This window comes from Thermobia domestica, chromosome 17, assembly GCF_964235325.1.
Source record: "Thermobia domestica chromosome 17, izTheDome1.hap1.1, whole genome shotgun sequence".
Taxonomy (NCBI): Eukaryota; Metazoa; Arthropoda; class Insecta; order Zygentoma; family Lepismatidae; genus Thermobia; species Thermobia domestica.
This window is the reverse complement of record NC_137470.1, coordinates 81,710,996-81,733,780: the sequence shown is the minus strand read 5'-3', so window position 1 is coordinate 81,733,780 and position 22,785 is coordinate 81,710,996. Positions and strand designations below refer to the sequence as shown.

The window sequence follows — 22,785 nt, the reverse complement described above, 5'->3', positions numbered from 1 at the left end:
TTTTAACAGCATATTAGACCCCAGAAGAAACAAGTGTGCTGTGGTCCCTATAACTAAATTTTCCTCCTAATACATGTAATTAATACATGCCTTTCTGCTCGCGGGCCCCCGGCCAAGTGACTATGGTATCGTTAAGATGGCTCTGTTACTCTCGGTTCTCAAGTACATATTGAAATACAGGTACATTCATGGGCTCCACAAGGGAGGGTATGGCTTCTTCCTAAGGGCAAAGAAGTACCGAAGATACTTCGCGGTCGATTTCGTGGTTTAGGTTGCGGTCGCTGCCTCTATGATGGCACAAACCCATGAATTTAACTAGGTAAGCGCATGCCGGAGATACAGGCTACATTGCGACTTAGAAGTCGATAGCAATGATGAATTGGTGGTTGCCGTGATAAACAACCAAGTTTGTTTTTACAAGTTTGTTTTTACATCGATGTTCAGCGGAAGCATCGCTGTGGCTCGTGTTTTCATTGGTTCTCCCTGAAGCGCTGAACGGAATAACATCTCGTTAGTTCAGAATTTCGTCTAGAAAAAAATTGTGTGTCTATTCTCGAGAGGTTTTGCTGCACTGTTAAATTTGATTATAAAATACATGTTAATAAAAGTACAGGGTGTCTATCAGTCACGAAAAAGTCATGAAAAGAGGAAACGGTCATGAAAGTCAAGAAAAAGTCACGAAATTTAGCTTTTCGGTCACGATTTTTTTATATACAAATATACGTACAGACTGGAAAATTTTGTTCTACGAAACATCAAAATTCAGCACCAAAGATGTCTATGGTCTGCTTTAGACGCTACCAAATCACATTCATGAAAATTCGGCCAACTTCGCTCTTAAAAATGTTCCGAAATTTTATGGTTTGATAAAGAAAAGGCCGCGAAATTTCAGTTTGGAATTTTAGTATACACCCTGAAGTAGGAAGGAATGTTACAGCAATAAGGGATAAGAGGCACAAACATTATAATAGGTAGGTTTTAAATAGCGAATGGAAGAAAATAGCAACTCAAATGGTAATGTCAAATGAGCTTTATTATTATTATTATTATTATTATTATTATTATTATTATTATTATTATTATTATTATTAGAATTATACTGTAGCTTCTTATTATATAAGCTAATGGCGGTTATGGGGAAGGGGACGTTCGGGATGAAGCCCCCAAATTCCGGAATTTCTATAGAAAAAAAGAAGCTAGTGTTAATCGTATCTATGCTTAAAATCTTGAAGTCCTCCACCTGAATTCCGAGATTAATAAAAAAATTCTTCTAAATTTGTTACTGATATAAGGTAAATAAATAGCTGTAAAGACAGGCACGTAGCCATAGAGAGGCAATGTCGAATAATGGAATGACAGTGACGAAACTTCACTTGAAGTTAATGCCCCTTCCACCACGAAAGCTGAAGACATACCTGTTTTTCATTTTACTGGGAAATGATTTTCTCGCCCGGGTGCTAAAAGAGGATACTTGAGATTGAAATTGAAAATTGAAAAAAAGGTAAAAGTCTTTGATTTCTTGATAGGGATGGACAAGAGATGAGACTCAAATATTTTTTGAGAAACACGAGACGAGACTGGTATTTCTTATGCCTCGTCTAGCGTCCATACTGGCTTATAAACTGTTTGATCATTTCAATTTCAAAATGTGGTTTTTCAGTGACTTTTATACACTGAGGGAATAATTTCACACGCATCAAAGCAATGTTTCTCTTCAAACTGAGAACTTACAGCGAGAATGCGACCTCTTCGGTATGTGCGCCCTTCATCCATCGCGACTTAGACATCGAGGTAGCGACCGCGACGTAAACCTCGACCTCGATCGTGATTTGTCTTCCGTATGTCTTTACCCTAACAAGTAAATGAATAGTTGCCGGGCATAAGTAAAAATTTTCTGAATTTAATGCTGCAGCAGTTTCTTTATTTTTTTTACATTTACAAATTATGTTGTAAAAATAGAAAATATAATGTCCAGAGAGTATTCTGCACACCCCAACACCCCTAATACTCCACCAAATTTCCTTACACACACCCATGGGCGAAAAAAATATTGTTTTCTTTAAGTTTGTGTAAAAATGTATACCATAATTTATTCTAGGTGCACGTACACCCTCTTTTATCTTTTATTATGAACACACCTCTAAGTAAAAGTTTCTGGTGTTCTTACCGATTATGTCATGTGATACTAAAGTGAATACCGAGATGGTATCAAGTAAATCAGCCTCAGTGCGACTCCCTTACATATTCTTTCACTTATTACAGCTATATTAAAATATAAAACCAGAGGATAAATTTTGCCCTCTCTTGGGAAAATCCCATATAATATATTTTTCATTAAATCAAGTCGGGAAAACAGAATGTATACTAGTACGTACTGCATACAGGACTGCTTACGAAGGTTTGTTTTCTAACTCAAATAATTCAATGGAAAATATGTCATTCATCTTCCATCAGTTCCTTAAAGTTTGTGATTGCCTCATCATTATTTCATTTTGTCTGCAGTCGATAACGATTTCAAGCTGATTGATTATACCTTTCATAAGTAGCTACTTACGATGTTCTAACTAGAGTACATTATTATTTTCTGACTTGAATTGTTTTCAAAACGATACAGCTGTTAAGAAATCTCTGAACCAACGAATTCATATCAATGTGCATTTCATAGCCTTACAATTATGAACTTATGGAAACATAGATCTCACCATTGTATTTCTAGTAAAAGTCTAACCCAATTTGATACATTACAGACCCCTTCCTATTTACAAAAAGTCGAGGAAGATACAAGATGGCCGACTTCAAGATGGCTGCCATGATAAGCATACCCTCAAATAGATGTCTACTTCCTCCCGGTGTCGGTTAATGTGCTATTGTTTTTCATCCCTTCACCCGTTTTACAAATAAAATTAAATTTTCAAACTTGAAACGCATTGTTATGGCTTATTCTGATCAATCAGGTTTTCGGCCACTGCGGCGTCTTTATGGATGGAAGCACTTTAAATTTTGATTACGCTCGTTTCTTTACATTCCACACTTCTCTACCAAATTTGGTCAACAAAATCGAGTTCGACATCGATAGGCTTTGTTGTAAGAGAAGAAAACTGAAATATTGGTACAGAATCTTCTTGAAAAATTGCGAGGCACAAGAGTATGTATTTTGAAATTCATTCACTGTCTGCATTTCCCTTTTAGTTATTTCTCTCAAAAATTAGCTGCTATAAGCAATTAACAGGGTGAGCGTTTTCACCAGAACATTTTTAAGAAGGAAAAACGTTATAAAGGAAAATGAGTATAACCACTGAACCAGTAGGGAGAGCGCAATATATATATATATATATATATATATATATATATATATATATATATATATATATATATATATATATATATATATTGGTTCTACACACCTTGGTGCATGTTAGTTGCAAACCTGGGGCCCCGCAAAAAGTTTCCAATCGGGCCCCGCACCCCCTAAGGCCGGCCCTGATGGAGACAAGTGAATGGCCGCCTGAAAGGCAGTTCTATTCTGAAGAGAATGATGTGCGACACATGACCCTAGGGTAATTAGGGAATTTTTATGAAAATATACTTCTGTATAGGGGAATTTTGGACATTTTGGGTATTATTTTTTGCGGGCTTATTTTTGCACCTAGAAGATTGAAATTGTGCACAAACATTCAGTCCACCGAGGAGTATTTACGAGATTTTTCGTACTTCTGTGTTAAAACATGGGCGTACAAAGGGGCTAAACGTTGAAAAAGGGAAATTTTTAACAAAACATCCCTTTCACGGGATTTTCTCGCCTTAGATACATGATGGAGAAAAGTGAATGTTACCGCCTGAAAGGCAGTTCTATTCTGAAGAGAATGATGTGGAAACCATGATCCTAGGGTAATTAGGGATGTCTCAGGGAATGTTTAAAAATTTCCCTCTGTATACGAGAATATGGGACATTGTCGGTATATATATTTTTTTGGCGGGCTTACTTTTGCACCTGGAAATTTGGAATTGTGCATAAACATTCAGCCCACCTAGTAGTATTTATCAGATTTTTTCAGATCTCTGTGTTAAAACAGGGGGGTCCAGAGGGGCTAAAAGTTGAAAAAAAGGATATTTAGACCCCAAAAATCCCTTTTTTCGGGATTTTCCAGCCTTAGATACATGATGGAGACATGTGAGTCATACCGCCTGAAAGGCAGTTCTAAGCTGAAGAGAATGATGAGCAAAACATGACCCTAGGGTAATTAGGGGTGTCTCAGGAAATTTTTTACCTGAGATCATGGTGTTTTACGGTAATTTGGGGCATGGTGGGAATTCCTGATAAAATTTCTTCCGCCCTTACTATTCAAGATAGAAACTTGAAATTTGGCACACACATTTAGTATACCAAGTACTATTTATCACATTTTTTTAGATGGGTACGTTCACACAGGACCGCTCCAGAGGGGCCCAAAGTGCGAGAAAAAATTCCCTCCGTAATTTTCCCTTTGACATCATTTTTCCCGCTCCTGGTATATGGTATGAGCATGCAAGTGGTACCATTTGAAAGCCAGCTTCATTCTGAAGAGAATGAGGTATGAATCATGATCCTAGGATAAATAGTGACTATGCAGTAGCTGCTTGACTGAAAGTCTAAAAAATAGCCCAAAAAGACGGGTACCGGAAAGGGTTAATTTGACGAAAATTAATGGTCCAGGAATCAAATTCCAGCACAACTTTTCTTTTAATTTGGAGCGGAGGGGACAAGTTCGGATACCATGTTGAACTTTAGGTTCCGTCTCCTTAGGATGTTATGAACATTCATCCCATGGAAAGCAATGGCAAACCACCAAGGATCCAGCTTGCCAAGGGACTTTTAGGTCAAATACCTGCCTTCGGACAGAATATCACATCATCATTCATTAACAGCCATAGAATAACACATTGCAAAATTTTGACCAGAATATATGCGAGACTGCGAGAGCATGCGAGAAAGTCTCGCGCGAGACGCGAGACGAGACTCAAAATTTTATGCGAGACGCGAGACGAGACTTCAGATTTGCGAGACGAGACGAGACGCGAGACGAGACCAACATTTGAGGCTGCGAGACGAGACGAGACTTTTCCATTTCTCGTCTCGTCTCGTCTCGCGTGCATCCCTAGGCCCAAAACTGATGGCATGGCTCGCTGCTGGACCCAAAGGGGCTTCGGAGCCATTTTTCATGACCTCTGGGGGTGCCATCAACGCGAATACATACATAACGGAGTGTATGGAGGCCCGACTGGTACCATACATACAGGAACTTTACCCAAATAATGAGGGATACGTGTTTTGGCCTGGTTTGGCATCAGCTCATTATGCGAGGGCAACTGTCGCAAAACTTGACGAGTTGGGAATTCGGTACGTTCGCAAAGAAGACAACCCCCCAAGTGTCCCTATTGAGGATTTCTGGGCAACTCACAAGGCTTTGGTCTACGCCAATGGATGGGAAGCAAACTCCAAGGAAACCCTGATCAAGAGGTGGAAGAAAACCTTCTCTGAACTTCCTTCCCAGTATTGAGAAAACTCTTTCTCAGGCATACATAGGAAGGTGCGCTCAGCTGCTAAACATGGACCGGATAGTGCAATCCATTGATGTCTATGTCTGCAGTACATGTCCAGCATTTACATGCTTTCACTGACACATTATTGTAAGTGTATAATAAAGAGTAACTTGCTGAAACCTTTGTCTCTGTTTTTTTTTTTTTTTTTTTGACCACACGTTAGCTTAAGTTTTAATATCAATTTTCTGACTTCTAAATACTATTCTCATATTGATATACCTTCCAGTTGTTTCATGCATGTTGCCACGGAAAATTAAACCTGTGATCACATGAATAAATTCGAATACTTGTATATTAAACATTTTTGAACATTTATCTAAGATTAGGATCCGAGATCCAGATCTAGGTCTGGATCCGGCGAGATCCGGATCCGGATCTCATTGGGATATGCAGATCCTAAATTTTGGCCATCCGTAGTGTAAACAAAGAATGTCCAAAATAGAGTGGTGTTTTCAGACATAAAAAACTCACTAGTCCCAAACTTACAAAAGAAATTAAAGATCCTCACAAGTCAATTTAAGACATTAAATTGTGCTATAGTATGGAAGTCAGAACGGAAATTCTTTACATCGATTTTGAGGTTAACTGAAATTATTTTTATAAGGATGTAATGATGCTTTGGTCTCTCTCTGTCTGTCTGTCTCTTATCTGTATTCACATATATAAAAATTGTGCGAATGTATGTATGAGTGTGATCCAACTATACTCTAGTATGCCTGGAGCAATTTCAATTAAACTTAATGCACATATTACTTACAGTCTGGAAAAGAATACTGTCGGGTTAAGCTCTCTGGCACATATGTGTGGTAAAGAGATACATATAAAAATGATAGAAAACGATCGATAGTAGTGTCGAATACATAGTTTTCGGGGTAGCTTAGATAAATAGTGTGACTTCTGATTGCGTTGAACACCGATTTGAGCTCCTATTGGCACTCATGGAAGTGACAGATTAACGTAAAATATCAAAATCTACCGATATTATTGTTAAATCATAAGATTTCAGCCTCGTTAAGTTTATTGGCAGCATTTTTGATACCGTTTAAGTCGAAATTCAGCTCCACTGGTGGCAAGAACTCTTAGCCCTTCTACGGAAGTATGGTAGAAGCGGACATAAAAATGATAAAGAAGACTGATATTAGTGTCGAAACCATAATTTTGGGAATCGCTTAGATAAAGTTTGACCTTTAGTATTTAGTACCCTGAAGGGGTGTGGAAAACATTGGCATGTAAAAATAATTGAATATCGTCAATTTAAATGTCCAATCCATAAATTTTGAGGTTTCTAAGATCATTAGAAGGAGCTGTACATCTTCCAGCATTTTGACGGTATTGAAATACTATTAAAATATCATGCTCGACGAGATTTGTCATTTCGTTCTGGGACATTGAGAGCAACACTTCATTTAAACCTTTTGCTCTAAATTAGAAAACATCCGACCGAAACTTATACGTATGTTGCTAGCCCGGTCGTGGAATGCTTTACTTTACAGGACCTGTATATCAGTGGGTACATACTTTAGTTAGTTTCTTTAATATTTTAATAAGGTTTGGATTATCATATCCACAACGAGGTGCTAAAGCATTACGAACAGTCTTCAAGTATTGCGAACAGAAACTGAAGTTTCGACTGATGTGTTAGAAGATCGTCCATTTAAAGAATCTGTTAGTGCACCCGTAAAAGAAGCTGCTGATACATTAAAGACAAAAGCTATTAATAAAATTGACCAGTTGCTAACTGGTAGCGTTAAGAAAGAGTCATGAAAACGTAAAGCTGTGATTTCTGGACAACTACCAAACTTCAATATTGAAATATCTTTAAATAATCTCCTTACGAAGATCAGAGTACAGATTGTTGTACAAATGTGTTTATTTTCGGTTCCAATGACACAATCTGCTATTTAAGAATGTATAAATGCAGAAAGTGGTCTAATTTCAATATTAGCACCATAAGGACCTATTTAATTTGATGTTACAAGTAATACATGATTTTGTTCATCTTGCATATCATTATCTTTATGTACGTTGTAAATTGAAAATCACCGATAGAAAAATTAGGTAAAAATGATGTTGCATCAATAAGTGATTTCTTACATTAATTGTTTAATCAAATTAATATTTCATTGATAAATTAGTTAGTTCTTCATGCGATTCGCATGCCTATCGCGCATACATCGGAACATTATAAAATTATTCTCACTATAGCCAAACATATTGACCGTGTGCAAAGTGGTGTAAAAAAGCTGCAAACAAATTTAATACTTTTGATAATACAATTGAAAGTTTTAACAAACGAAGCAACAAAGTAAGAAACAGTAACTCATTTGAATTGTACGGACGTACTCATACTGATATTGTATCTTTAGATCATATACTACCTAATAAAGTATGTATACATGTAAAATATCATCGTAGAAAAAATACTTTTGTTTAATATCCGGTAAAAATACTTCATTTAAAGTTGGACCTGAAGATGTACCCTTCAAGTAGAACGTATAGATTTAGCTGCTGACATATCTATGGAAACAAATGCGGAAATGCTAATTGATCCTGCACAATTCCCATTAAGAAGAGCTGAAACAAGATTTATGATACCGGCAAATATATATTTTTTGATCTAGATAATATTTCCCGGGTAACGAACCCAAATGTGCATTTATTCGATTTATCCCCAACACAACCGTTAATGGAAAATCACATCTTAAGCATATATTTCAAGATTTTAAAGTTAACAAACTGAAATTACAAGTTGGATCAGCCATGATTATCCAAACTATTTATATATTCAAATTTACTACAAGATACAGAAATGTATTACCAAAATTATTTACATACTGTTTCTTTTGATTATCATCGACATTGGTATACTTTTTATGGAATTATTGTGTTCCCTAAAGCACGTTAGATGATAATACATGGGATATTGTATGTGATGCAAACGTATTTTTAAAAGTTTAATATAAAGGTAATTTCACTGAAGGTGTCACCTCCATTGCACACACACAGTCTATATATATAGAGTGGCCCATTTTAATTTTTCCACGGAAATATCTAAAAAACAGTTGAACATAAATGAACTAAACAAAATCTTAAATGGGAAATACCATGGGGCAAATCGAATTGTGATGTAGTGGTGCTCTCCAGGGCCGGTCTTCATGGGAGCCCAGGGCCCACCTTGAAAATTTTAAATGGAAACGTGGGAGGAGTGACACCTCGTTCGATAGGTCTTTAAAAACTAAAACGCGTTGCGGCAAAAGATTTTTCATATCGGTCACCGTATTCAAAATGGCCGACAAGATATGTTACCTGTATCAGATAAACGTCCAGTACCACTAATATGAAAACGGTTGAACCTAAATGAACTGATCAAAAACTCAAATGGGTAATACCATGGGGCAAATCGAATGACGATGTCGTGGTGTTCCTCAGGGAAGCTTGTCGTGGGTCCCAGTGACAAACTTAGAAATTTATCAGATAAAACGTCCAGTACCACTAATATGAAAACGTTTGGAGATAAATGAACAGAATAAATCTCCTATAGAAAATCACAGAGGGTATTTTACATTTCACGGCTCGAGAATGTTGCAACAGAGAAGATGGTTACATAAAAAGTGCCATAGTGCAAAGGAGGAAATCTAATTCTTAGAAAATCATCATTCCAACCTCCTCCGTAAGTAGATGAAGTTGGACGGGAAGGAACGGTGAAATTGCTGATGAGAACCTTAGTTTTGGCAAATTGTACCTACACAACCAAATTATCTGAAATGTGCTTTTATAAGAGTTAGATATCTCTACTGTGTTAAAGTAGGTAAAATTCTTGTTAAAATTCTTGTTAAAATCATTGCCTTCCATTTTGGTTTGAGGCAATGATTTGTGCAAAAATGAATCAACTGAAATGCGAAACAAATTTATCGAACATTGCAATTTTAGTACAATGTGTAAAAATGTCGTTGTTTTACTCAACAGTCGCCTCCGCAGAAATGGTTCGGTTCTTTTCCTTCTATGCTTTTTCCATGTTGTAGAATATGAGATTCAGCGAGATGTCCACAGTTACATCCCGAATAAATTTTAGCGGTAATTTCAGTTATCATCCTCAGTAACGAAACGGTTCATACTGATGCAGATGCCTCCTAAACATCTTGCAAGTATTGCGTTAAATTATTAGGGGCGAAGGGGCGGGCAAAATATCTCAAAGTTCCAGAAATGTTTTAGTAAAACCTTTGCTTCTCATTTCAGTTGATTCTTTTTTTCCCATCCAATCACACTTTGCAATAAAATGGGTGTTAAACTTGAAAGCGAATTTTACCTTATTTTTATTCATTACAGTAGCAGTCACTTCTACACACAAGTCTTTCAGACAAACCATACTTATTGCTGGTAAAAGTGGAGTTCTCATTTGAGATTTTGCCATTCATTCCGCTTCACCCACTTACGGAGAGAGATCGGGAAGTTAATTTTATAAGATTTAGATTTCCTCTTTTGCATCATGTTACTTATACTTTAATAATCTTCTTCCTCGTTGCATTATTCTGGAGCCGTGGAATGATAAGTACCCTCTGTGATTTCCTATACGAGGTTTATTCTGTTCCTTTATCTCCAAACTTTTCATATTAGAGGTACTGGAGGTTTTATCTGATACAGACACCTTGTCTTGGCGGCCATATTGAAAAACGGTGACCCATACGAACAATATTTCGCCTCAATGCTGCTTAGTGTATGATGATCTATCCAAATAGATATCACTTGACCCATATTTTCGTTTAATTACAATCCTGTATATTACCTACAACATATCGCAGAGCAATTAGTAAAGTCCCACCACCAGAAGTGTCCTAGTAACATTTCAGCAAAAATATACTATTGTTTATTTCATGCCTGATATGCGTTATTTTTTGTTACCTTTACTTTGGCTGAATGACAACATGAGGATATTGCACGAAATTACTACCTACCTGTCGATCCATTACATGTAGTGTGAAAGTCAGGAATGACACATACATTATGTGCGAAATCCAACTATCTAATCCCAAATTCGTTTTTTCTCCCGCCTGAAATATATAAAGAAAAATGAAATCAGATATTAATGTAAATCATGGAGGATGAATTTTAGACACAATGTCAAATACAACGTTAGAGGTAAACTTATAAAATCAAATCACTACCACAAAATAATGAAAAGGTCGAACTTTGATGGGATTAGTCTTCAGCGGCTCTAGAAGGAATTTGCTTGTCAGTTTGAAAATGGCAATCAGTACCCTCTGATAATGTTGATACTGGGTGATATCAATAAAAATAAGTAACTACTCCTGAGAAGTCCCGCTCGAGAATCGGAGTAACTACACCTGGAGTAATCTCCTCCCTCAATTTCGTATCAATAAAACAAGCCACTACTCAGGTCTAGACTGCTCCAGATTTATGAACGTTCACTCGCGTTTCCTCTGCGCGTGGCAGTGAGTCATATCAATAAAAGAAGTGATTACTCATTTCTCTCATCCGTTGCGCGGTCATTTCGTTGTTTTTAACCTATGGCGTAATATCCTAAACGCCATGAAAGGGGCAAGTAGCAACGACAGCTTCAATCAAAGTGCATTTGTGGATGTTATAAAAGAGTTTCCAGTGGTACTTTCAAAGTCACAGTTACCAGAAAGTAAACGAAGGAAAGCCAAAGCTTTGAAGGCAATTACAATGAAATCCAACGAAATATCAAATACATCTACAAATGAGACACAAATCCAAAAGAGAATCTTTAATATCCGAGCGAGCATTATTAAAAAAAAAAAAAAAACTAATTTGAAAAAGAAAACTGTAAACAAGAAAGTAATACTGAAACCACGGGAACGAACCTCTTGGAGCTGATGGATGGTGATTCGAATCCAGCAATATCAAGATTAACACGACAAGTGCATATCACGTGTTGCCCAAGGTCTTTGTAGATTGTTTGGCTTTTAGAACGAAATCAGATACTTGGCCCCTTTGTTTCCTTTTCAAAAAAGTCAAGCCACTCACGTCATAAAGCACGTCTATCTAATTGGGTTTTCCACACCATACGTGTCCCCTTTCGCCTTGACATAAACAAAATATGTACATGCTCATGTATACACCCTTCCTATCAACGTTGAGTTGAGTTGATTTTGACTTTAACGTCCTTTTCAGTAGCGAGGTTATAGGAGACGAGACAAACTGATTAACGTGGAATCCGAACCACATGAACTTCCGCTGGGAATCGAACGCGGGTCTCCCATGCCAAAGGCATGTACGCTAACCGCTTAGCCACGAATGAGCTCTTCCTATTAGTGGATTCGTCTCCAAAATACTACATTTCTTTATTGCCACGTGCGTATACTCAAGTGGTCCGATAGCACCCGGAAATGAATATTGTTCTTGCCACTCTGCCTTTGCTGTTTGCGTATTACGCACACATCCGGATTTTCAGATTTCGCAATAATCGCATCCATTACACTTGTAGTAGTCATAGACACAGTACCTTGAGCCACACCACAATCCCCTGACATTCCGATCTGGAATCCCGGATCACTCACGTAACGCAAGAAAACCCACATCTTTTCCTCATTACATAGTGCACGACCCCGAATCTCGGTTGATTCTTTTTTTTTAAAAAAAATGTGCTAATCACTCTACATTTTCTTTAATGAACCTATAATGTTTTTTGTAATCTCCACTTGCAACGTTTCTATGCAGTTTACACGTTTTTCTACGTAGGAAAACAATCATATACTCTGCCATATTTCGCACGGAGTTACCTATTTAGCTTGCTCCACAAATTTGGAGAAGTTACTAGCATCACAGAGGAGTATTTGGTTTTTATTGATATCAAACGCAGAGTAGTTACTCGTCTCGAGAATAGAGGTGTGGTTACTCCAAGAGGGCGGGGCTTCTACGAGGTCAGCCGAGACGAGTAGTGCTCAGTGCTCTTTTTATTGATACCAATGCGAGTAACTACTACAAAATTGGGAATAATGAGTAACTTCTCCGTTTTATTGATATCACAGACTATTTCTAATACTGTAGATTGGCGTTCGACATAAGCTGCTTTCCCGACTGTACTGGAGCTAGTTTACCAAAATTACGCATCAAAAATAAAATTGTTCCAGTACACGAAGTATGAGAAGAAAACTGTTAGTAAGTGATGGAATAAAAAGCAAATGAAATGATTGCTTGGTTTAACGTCCCACCATTATGCTGTTTAGACTAAAGGTAACGGATGATTAATGGAAGTGAATTATTGTGAATTTAGTTTTTGTGCTTTTACACGGGGAATCAATCCAAAAGCACACGCAGTAGCTACTACAGCAGCGGGGGTTATTTCTTATGAAAAGGTTGTGGGACTAATTCTTCAACACATTAACAGACGTGTAAGACCAGATGTGCAATCACAGGGAGCAACGACCTTTATAAGTCAACAGAGTGGTTTGAAGAGAAAGCAGGGATTCTCCTGCCTTACCAATATAAACTGTGAAGCCTCTGTTGTCCCTAAGGCTACTGCGGCGTTGCGATCGTAATGAGATTTCACCAGACTTACTTATCAATGTTTCCAGCTTGAGTGAATATTGAATGGTAGTTTTGTGTTTTTATATATATATATATATATATATATATATATATATATATATATATATACAGGGTGGTTCAGTAATGTTGGACAGCCCTGAATAAATCGGAAACCAGAATAGATATGAGAAAGAGTGTGGTGGATCCAGATACTTGTGGAAGGGGGACGTCTTTTGAGGTACCACACAATGCTACCAGGTGAACAGTGTTGCCAGCTCAGTACAAAGTTGTATTTTTTAAATAGAACATATAGAAGTTTATGCCATCAAAAGAATTAGTATAGAATGTGAATACCAACAAGTGAAACCGCACCTGTCAGTGTTGCAAAATAAGGAAATTATAAAGCTTCAAAGATCAAGAAATTAAAGTGTCCGTAGAGCAAAACTAGCAATAAGGCAAGAAAAATAATACTACGGAATGAAAAGGAGTAACCGAAAGAGTAAACCAAAGAACGCACAGCATCCAGTGAGTAACAGGGTTGCCACAGCAAAGGGGGGAAAAATTGAAAATTTTGCAGTTGCCATAGGAGGAAAAGTGCCCATATGACATAATGCTGGAAACACCATAGAAAGTCTATGTAAGAATCAGGAATCCTAATAGCGTTTGTTCGAAAGCGATATCTCTAACCGTTCCCGAGATACACCAAACGTGTGCGGGGTTTGCAACACTGCATAATAATTCCCTCGCCCTCCAAACTACAGGAACGAGTAATGAAAATGACACGCCCAACAAAATGTAAGAACTACACGGGTCTAATCGTCAAATACAAGGCAATGATACCTTTATATTTACAAGAACATATGATGAAGTGTGGGATTTTCCTCGTAACTCTTATAGGACACGGAGACATCATTGTCACGCAACGTCCGTGACAATATACACATTATGGTGCACAAACCAGATCAGATGTTCTTGTGATGTAGTGGTTAACGATTTGGGCTACGATGTAGGTCGTTGGTTCGATCCCATTCAGGGCTACTGTTGTTCTTTCAACAAGCACTATAATTACGTTAGATAGAGGGGATTTACTATTAAACGTTTTACTAACGTTCCTTGGCTTCGCGTTAGGATGTAGTCGGTTGCACACATAATTCCAATTCTAGAAAGAATAATAATTACATGGTTGTAGCAGTGAACCATAGTTTTGAATAATAATAATAATAATAATAATAATAATAATAATAATAATAATAATAATAATAATAATAATAATAATAATAATAATAATAATAATAATAATACGTTTTACTGAACGTTGGAATAGGCCAGTTATAACAATCATCAATAATGTTGTTTCAACAAGCTCGTATCATGCTCCTTGATGGTTCTCACAACATGAAGTCTGACAAGCTGAAAGCAAGTGACTGCCAACCTTGCCAAGCTGTCATACTGTATGAATACAGTGTATTGACCATACTAATAGTAACAATAAATATGTGAATTAGTGTTAGATAAAGGCAAGAGAAATGACGTAAAACCTACCTTATAACATATAAGAGGAAAACTTAATCAGTTTTAAGATGAGTACGCAAGATGGCGGTTGTTGTTAGATTTTGCTATTCCTGTGCTCAGTTTTATGAAATTTTTACTTACAAGCATAAATTATTTTACAAGTATTTGTCTCATTACGGAATATGAATATTATATTACCCTTTTTCGTGTTGACGATCATTTTAAACGTTAAATATGTAGCCTAATATGTTTTATTTCTTTTTCTTCTTTTCTTTCCTTTCTTTCTTTATTTTTGCTGAAACTTAATTTGCTTAGGTAAAATATTATATCTTCTTGAAAATAATCTATTTATGTTTTTGAGCTTTCATATAATCACGAATAGTTGCCTGAATCCGTTAGTGGAAAATACTAATTAATTTTACTTATTAGGGAAGGTTGTGGGGTGTTACTCTGACTTCATATTGATACTATGCTCAGTCGACTTCTTTTTACATATGAAATAATTAGGCAACCGGAGAAATCCTCGATCGCAAGCTTGTTCGAATTATGAGCGTTAAAAGTTCAAAATTGAACAGATTTTGAAAAAAAGTTTGAAGAAACCTTTTTTTGAGATACACGCTTCATTTTTAGTACTGGGGTGTTTTCTTGGTTGCTCGACAGAATGGTAAGGTCAAAACGTACGCATTTTGCAAGATAAAGAAACTTACTGGGGAAGGGTTGAAGAGTAATGGCGTCTTTCAACTTGCAAATTGCATCCTATTTGGCACAACGGGTAAGTAGGCTAATAAAATTTATTTGAAAGCAACTTTATTGCCATTCAAGTGTCACTTTCCCGTGTGGCCACCTAAACATTAAACAATGACATTTGTCTCCGAAACGCTTAGCAGCGGAACTAACTTCAACGGGACTCCCAACCCAGCAGGCCTCTGTGCATTGTGGAAAAAAATGAAATATTTCAGTTTAACATCCGATGATTATACCCTTTAAGCTAAGGAAGACGATGATTAAGGCAAATGTATGATGATGGAAGAATTGATGGAATGAGAAGAAGGGAGGAAACATGAGTACCTCGAGAAAACCCATGGACATGATGGTATTCATTGTGGAAGGCGGTGTTTTGCGGATGGCTACCGGCCTGGTTCCATACTCATTTTTTTTTTTTTTTTAAGTTTTAAAGGTTTTTTGACACCTCGTAACATTAGAAAATTGTTGTTTCCGTAACTACCGGATATGGAAGTGGAGATATAATTTTAACACCGGTTCCAAGAGCCTGAGAAATTTTAATAACCGGTTCGGGCGAACTAGGTGAATGACACCATTAAACAAAGCAATATGCTCTGTCAACGATAAGGCCATTAGCATCCGCAGCGGAGGCAAGGGGACAATCGCTTTACCTTGCATTTTCGAAAGGTGTTTGGTTGTTTCAAAACGCTTTTATCCACAAACACACGTGAAGGCACATTATATTTGGTTACACCTACTAGAATATTTAATATAGAACTATTTATTGTAGTCCACAAAGTTATGCAATAAGTCCCAATAATAATTGTTTTGCATTATGCGTTATGTGCATCAATGTATGTCGGTCTTTTGCCCCTTCCCCGCCCTTGGAAAAATCCTGCGATTGTTTCTGGATAAAAGTGTTCTTATTCGGAACTGTTATTATCTTCAGGTGTGCATAGTATTAAGTATGAACCAGTACTGAAAAATAGCGTGAAATTGTTTTGAATATATGCCACTATAAACAAGAATTAGAGAATTCATACTTGAGCTTGTTATTGTTGAAGATCATGTGATATATGAAGTACAGCAATTATGGTGCAAAAGCAAGTACTTGCAAAACACTTGGAGAATTGAAGTAGGTTAAATATACTAGCAGATTTTAATAAAATTAGCTGTAAATAGCTTGGTAGATAGATCACTTCTGGCGCACGAGATCGCTGTTTCGATCCCACTTTTCGCCAGGAAGACTTTATGTAGGACCCATAGTGTGCTTGGATTTTCTCGGTGTTTTCCCACTTCCTTCAGTCCACCATTTTGATAATCTTCATCACTGCTCCTTTTAGATTCGGACTATAACCGTGGAATATTAAGCCAGAAAAATTCAAATAGCGCCTTCGGCACCCTAACACCCGTGCTAATCGCGTAGTTTTACTCGCTGCGGGAACTTATGCAGAATCATTCTGACGCGTGATTAATAAGGAGTTCGACTAACATGTTTCCTGTACTAGTCAGGCCTTTTATATGACGCTAATCATACGTCAAAACGATCCTGTATAAAACCCTATCTCAGATTCCTGCTTCCACTTGGATTGTGGAACAAATCTGTCTGTGTAAGTAAGCAACCTAGTAAAAGTTGATGATAGTTTTCATTTAATGTAGCCGTGTTTGGTTCACAAATTTAGTCATAATGATTGTGCCATCTAAAGTAAAGCTGCACTAAGACATTCAACTTAAAAAATACATGCACTGGGGAACACAACTTACAAAATACCTGCAAGATAATACAACTTGACAAAATACCACGCTTGAAGGAACTAAGTCCGTTTGGTTGAAAAGATCGGATTTGTGTAATTGTTTTGTATTTAAATATTTGTATTCTTATTCTTAATTTGCACCTTTGAGACATCTAGTTATAGATAAATGTATAATATATCTGTCATTTGCTGAGAAAATTTTACCATAAAAGTAGTTTTAGTTACCCCTAATTGCAGTGTTTGAGTCGAATTTTGCCCAGAAAACGCTGGAATGGGGAATTTCTTCATCTCTCCTTTAGATCCCCTAAAAATTAAAAATATTCAATTTGGCAATTTTTCTGTTGGTTAGTCCCGAAATGCTACAATCATGTCAAATTTAAGCATTGTAACCCTACAGGAAGTGCCCAATAATTTGGGGGTGTAAAAGGTGTTCCATATAAATAACATGGGAAAGATTTTTCAGTTCCCTATAAAACCACTCTATAGTTGGATTTTTTTATTTTTGCCAAAAGTGAATATTTTTAATTTTTAGGGGATCTAAAGGAGAGAGTATAGTATTAGTGTACAATAATGTTTATATTGTCACGGACGTTGCGTGACAATGATGTCTCCGTGTCCCATACGAGTTACGAGGAAAATCCCACACTTCATCATATGTTCTTGTAAACATAAAGGTAACATTGCCTTCTATTTGACGATTAGACCCGTGCAGTTCTTACATTTTGTTGGGCGTGTCATTTTCATTACTCGTTCCTGTAGTTTGGAGGGCGAGGGAATTATTATGCAGTGTTGCAAACCCCGCACACGTTTGGTGTATCTCGGGAACGGTTAGAGATATCGCTTTCGAACAAACGCTATTAGGATTCCTGATTCTTACATAGACTTTCTATGGTGTTTCCAGCATTATGTCATATGGGCACTTTTCCTCCTATGGCAACTGCAAAATTTTCAAATTTCCCCCCCTTTTGCTGTGGCAACCCTGTTACTCACTGGATGCTGTGCGTTCTTTGGTTTACTCTTTCGGTTACTCCTTTTCATTCCGTAGTATTATTTTTCTTGCCTTATTGCTAGTTTTGCTCTACGGACACTTTAATTTCTTGATCTTTGAAGCTTTATAACTTCCTTATTTGGCAACACTGACAGGTGCGGTTTCACTTGTTGGTATTCACATTCTATACTAATTCTTTTGATGGCATAAACTTCTATATGTTCCATTTAAAAAAATACAACTTTGTACTGAGCTGGCAACACTGTTCACCTGGTAGCATTGTGTGGTACCTCAAAAGACGTCCCCCTTCCACAAGTATCTGGATCCACCACACTCTTGCTCATATCTATTCTGGTTTCCGATTTATTCAGGGCTGTTCAACATTACTGAACCATCCTGTATATATATATATATATATATATATATGGTTGTGAGGAAAGTGAAGTGTTTGAGTTCTAGCGAAAACTAAATATGCAAAGTTCTTTGTTCTTGGGTGTAAATTAGGGTACAAGACTTCAAGCGAGGTAAGACTATTTCTTTTCCCCCCGAAAAACAAAGACGTTTACCAGAAATGTGCAGAACTACTCCTACAACGGACAGGCAACTCAGTGCTCTCTCCTATGTGTCTGACCCTCATGTTTTTGAAAATTTTACACATTTATGATAAGTGGCAAGAAAACCGAGTTACCGAGGTTGAACTGCCGATTGACTCCTGATGCGGTACCACATACTTTCCTCAACCTTCCACAGTACCTGCCAAAACTTCGAAGAAAAGGAAATTTCCAATAAAAAGGAAACAGACCTCATATCTAGTTTTGTGACATCCCTTGTAATATTTCTACGCCTTCGTCAGCATTGGATTTAAATGATGATCATTCAAACACACACTCTCGTGTTTGCGTGTCTTGCTGTCTTGAGTCGTAAGTTAAAGGAAGCCAACAGAAATCTAGTGAGATTAAAAAATAAATTTTCTTCGGCTAAGGCTAGGATTACCTTATTAGAAAAGAATTGAGTGATATGAAACCCAAAAGTGAGACCTCTTTGAATAAAGTTAAATTTTAAATAAAAAAACACAAATTAATAATAGACGCAATGGTTAGGAAAGATAACGTAAAGGGACCAACGGGTACGCGATATGACATTGCATTCCTTCTAGACAGTTTATTGCTAAAAATAAAATCACCAAAGAGTTACAAACATTCTTTGAAACACATTTTTTTACCAGTTTTCTGAGAATCCCATTTAAGGAGCCTCTTGAATAGCATGAAATATTCATGTGGAATTAATATAGAAGCAGTAAAAGACTCTGCAACATTTTTTGCAGGAAAGAGTGATACAAACAATCGAGTGGCCATTCTGATACACGATGACGTAAAGTTCAGAGAGGAGATAAAAAATGAAATGAAATCTTTGTTTTACGTCCCACGGTTATGCCGGTTAGGCTAAAGGAGACGGTGATGATGAGTAATAAATGAAATGGTGGAATGAAGAAAGTGGGAGGAAAGGGGAGAAGCCCGAGAAAACCCACGCACACGGTGTTTGTCCACCACCAGAGAGGAGATAAGATTTGATGGTATTTCTCTTCAAGTAGACGGCTTTGTGGATCTGGGAGAAATGATATCTGAAAATCTGAACGATATGTTGGCAAATCATTTCCCCGTGGTAGATCATTATGCTTATTTTTCGTTCTAATTTAAAAACAGAAAACAATTGCAATGAATTATAGGACTCAGCTTTTAAAAATACACTTTCATTTTCGAAAACTGTATCCAACCTTTCACTAACAAGGGAATGAAGGGAGAATTAATATCGAGTTGGAACGTTATGCATACATCAATCGAAAGCACTAATGATACTGATTAATAATCTGTAATAAAAAGTTTCCACATAAATGTATTGAAGGCAGGGAGTAATCTACACCCCCCCCCAACACTCCCCGAACACCCCTCCAAATTTCTTTACACACACCCCTGGATGGAAAAGGAATACTCCCCCAAATCCAATTGTATCAATCAGTATCATATAGGTTATTTATTACATCAAGTTCAAGAAGGTTTGGCGTTTAGGAAAGAAGGCAATATTCTTATTTACTTATTTCACTTCAAAATACGAAGCGACCTCGTTCTCATGTACGACTTCGAGAACCACATGACCCCATTGCTGATACCTACCCTCCTGGGCTCCGCGGTCTTTTTCGAGAAAAGAGATTGATGGACAGATGCAGATGACTGAAATTGGCAACGTCTTGAGCGGTAGGTGAGGTCATTCACCTACCTCCTCCTCAATAAGGAAAAATGTGAAGATTCAGTAGGTGAGTGCTACTCTGCAACAGGCTCGCAACCAAAGGAGGGCTAGGGAGGGCCTGGCCCTCCCTAAATTTTTCATGTCCCCTCCAGACCTCAATACAAAATGCACAATTTAGATATTTGTAGGAGAATTTTTAATGACTTGGCCCATCCTAACATTTTCATGGTCCCAAAGCTCTGTGGCTGGCTTCGAGCCTGCTCTGCAAGTGGTGTATCAACGGGCGGACGTTAGAAGGGTGCAGTCAAAACGCTTTTAGAAATGAAGAGATCGATCGAAGTAAGAATTATATATATTTTAGAGTGAGTCTAGTGTTATGCAGGGACGCATTTGGCCCTAGCTTAATTTTTTGTAAAGTATATTTTTATCCACGAAAATTCGTTGAGCGGAACAGGGCTCATAGCAAGTCACTTTTTGAACTAAAGTTTACATTTTTAGAGTTGGTCACTAAAAGTTACTTTTTTTTTCAAATTTGTCAGTAAAAGTTACTCTTTTTAGAAGTAAAGTTACTTTTTCGTGTAATTTATGTTTTGCATTAGCAGTTTTCTAATATATATATAAACTAATGGAAAAAGCCAGAAACTTGTTAGTCATTACTCTTCTGAAAGCTACAATACTTGCTGTCACATGTGAAACAGTCGATTTTATTGTCATTTCAGCTTTTATTCTTTCTAGGGCACAGTGGACGGCAGGTGGGGTTGAGAACCCTTCTGTGTCTATTCTTTCTTCTATCATAATAATCTTTTTGTTTTCTCTCGTAATAGTTAACGCTCTGTTGAACGTTGTGTGTGTGTCTGTGTGGTTCATCATGTTCGTCTTGTGTTATGCTTCTTGTATGTTCTTAAGAATAGGTGATGAATTTGAGTATTTCATGTTTTCGAGAACTCTTAATGCAAAGCTAAATATAATGTCTGGGATGAAGAAATTCGGAAATAGGCCAGAACTGGTTCCACTTACTCAAAAACTTTTTACATCTGCTAAGTCTCCTTACCGTAACTACAAAGCATACTTTGAAAACCTAAGAAAAAAGGAAGCTCAAAAAGAAGAACTAAAGAAGAAACAAAACAACAAACGAAGAGAGAGGTGATGGAGAAATTGACAAAGGAAAAAAGGGGCATGATGAGATTTTGTTCACTTTTTCGTGTGCTTTTGGCCATTTTTGGTCACTTTTCAACTATTTACAAGAGATCAGACCACTATGAGCCCTGGGATTATTAAAATTAGGGTATATTAAAGAAGACAAAACAGAAAGATACAAAATATTTGTAAATTGAAAACTGGATTTCTGGAAAACAACTAAATCAATGAATAATTTTCTTATGAAAGATATTCAGAGTCAATAACGTAGCCAGGAAAAGACAGAACAAGAGATCAAATAATATTACAACAATTAACGTTAATAACAGGGTTAGAATATTAAAATAATGAAATTGGAACTATGTACAGTATTTATTAATAAACGAATGTGATTTCAGCGTGGGACGAGGGAATTTATTCCCAATTAATATTTTGAAAAAAAAATCACCCACTAAAACTTGCTGGGGATGAATAAAATGAAATATTAGCCGAATTTTGCAAAATAATTACAATAATTCGTATGTAATTAACTGACATGTAATTACTGGGTAAAATAGTGGAGGTTAATTCGAAATACAGTGAAACCCTTCTTAACGGACATCTCTCAATAGTGGACATCTTCGTAAGAGGACAATCTTTCTTATTCTTCCATGCCATAAATATGTGTGGTGTGGAGTTATGAGAGAGAACCCTTCCTTTTAGGGACACCTCTCATTTACGAACAAACAATCGGTTTCACCGATGTCCGTTTTGAGAGGTTTCACTGTATTACTTAGTTTAATATTAATACTAAATGCTCAAATGTGTGAACTCACTTTATTGAACCTACCACTGCGAAGAGGTATTATTATTATTATTATTATTATTATTATTATTAGCAGTAGTAGTAGTAGTAGTAGTAGTAGTAGTAGTAGTAGTAGTAGCAGTAGTAGTAGTAATAGTAGTATTGCAATAGCTGCGTAACAAAATATATTGTTTTCTTGTTTGAGTTTGTTTAATAATTATATCACTATTCTGAGAGCACACCCCTCCTTTTATTTTGAACACCCCCCAAGTAAACATTTCTGGCGTACTTACTGATTGAAGGAGTTATGTCGATTTGTCACTTTTCGCAGTTTTCGCACTTTTTCACGTTATTTCATTTCCAATCGCCACCAAACTCATACAAACGACTAATTCACGCACTAGAAATCATTTGGAAATGTTTACGTTAATCATATTTGAGGAAACATAACGTTTGGAGCATTACAGAATCAAATGTATTAGTTGACATAAGATGTGCAGTAATGATATATCAGCACATACTCAGGGTTATTAACAAGAAAATGGTTTAAGCAA

At 36.8% G+C, this 22,785-nt stretch overlaps 1 protein-coding gene across 2 annotated transcripts in view; it reads right to left on the bottom strand.

Annotated features, from left to right (window-relative positions):
- The window catches only part of LOC145673783 (adenylate cyclase type 2-like), a 1,485,668-nt gene that overhangs the window by 265,281 nt on the left and 1,197,602 nt on the right, over positions 1–22,785 (bottom strand). For both annotated transcript variants that reach the window (XM_081743538.1, XM_081743539.1), the window contains exon 17: positions 10,533–10,628. In XM_081743538.1, coding sequence (XP_081599664.1) covers positions 10,533–10,628 — 96 coding nt within the window. The remainder of the gene's footprint in view (positions 1–10,532; positions 10,629–22,785) is intronic.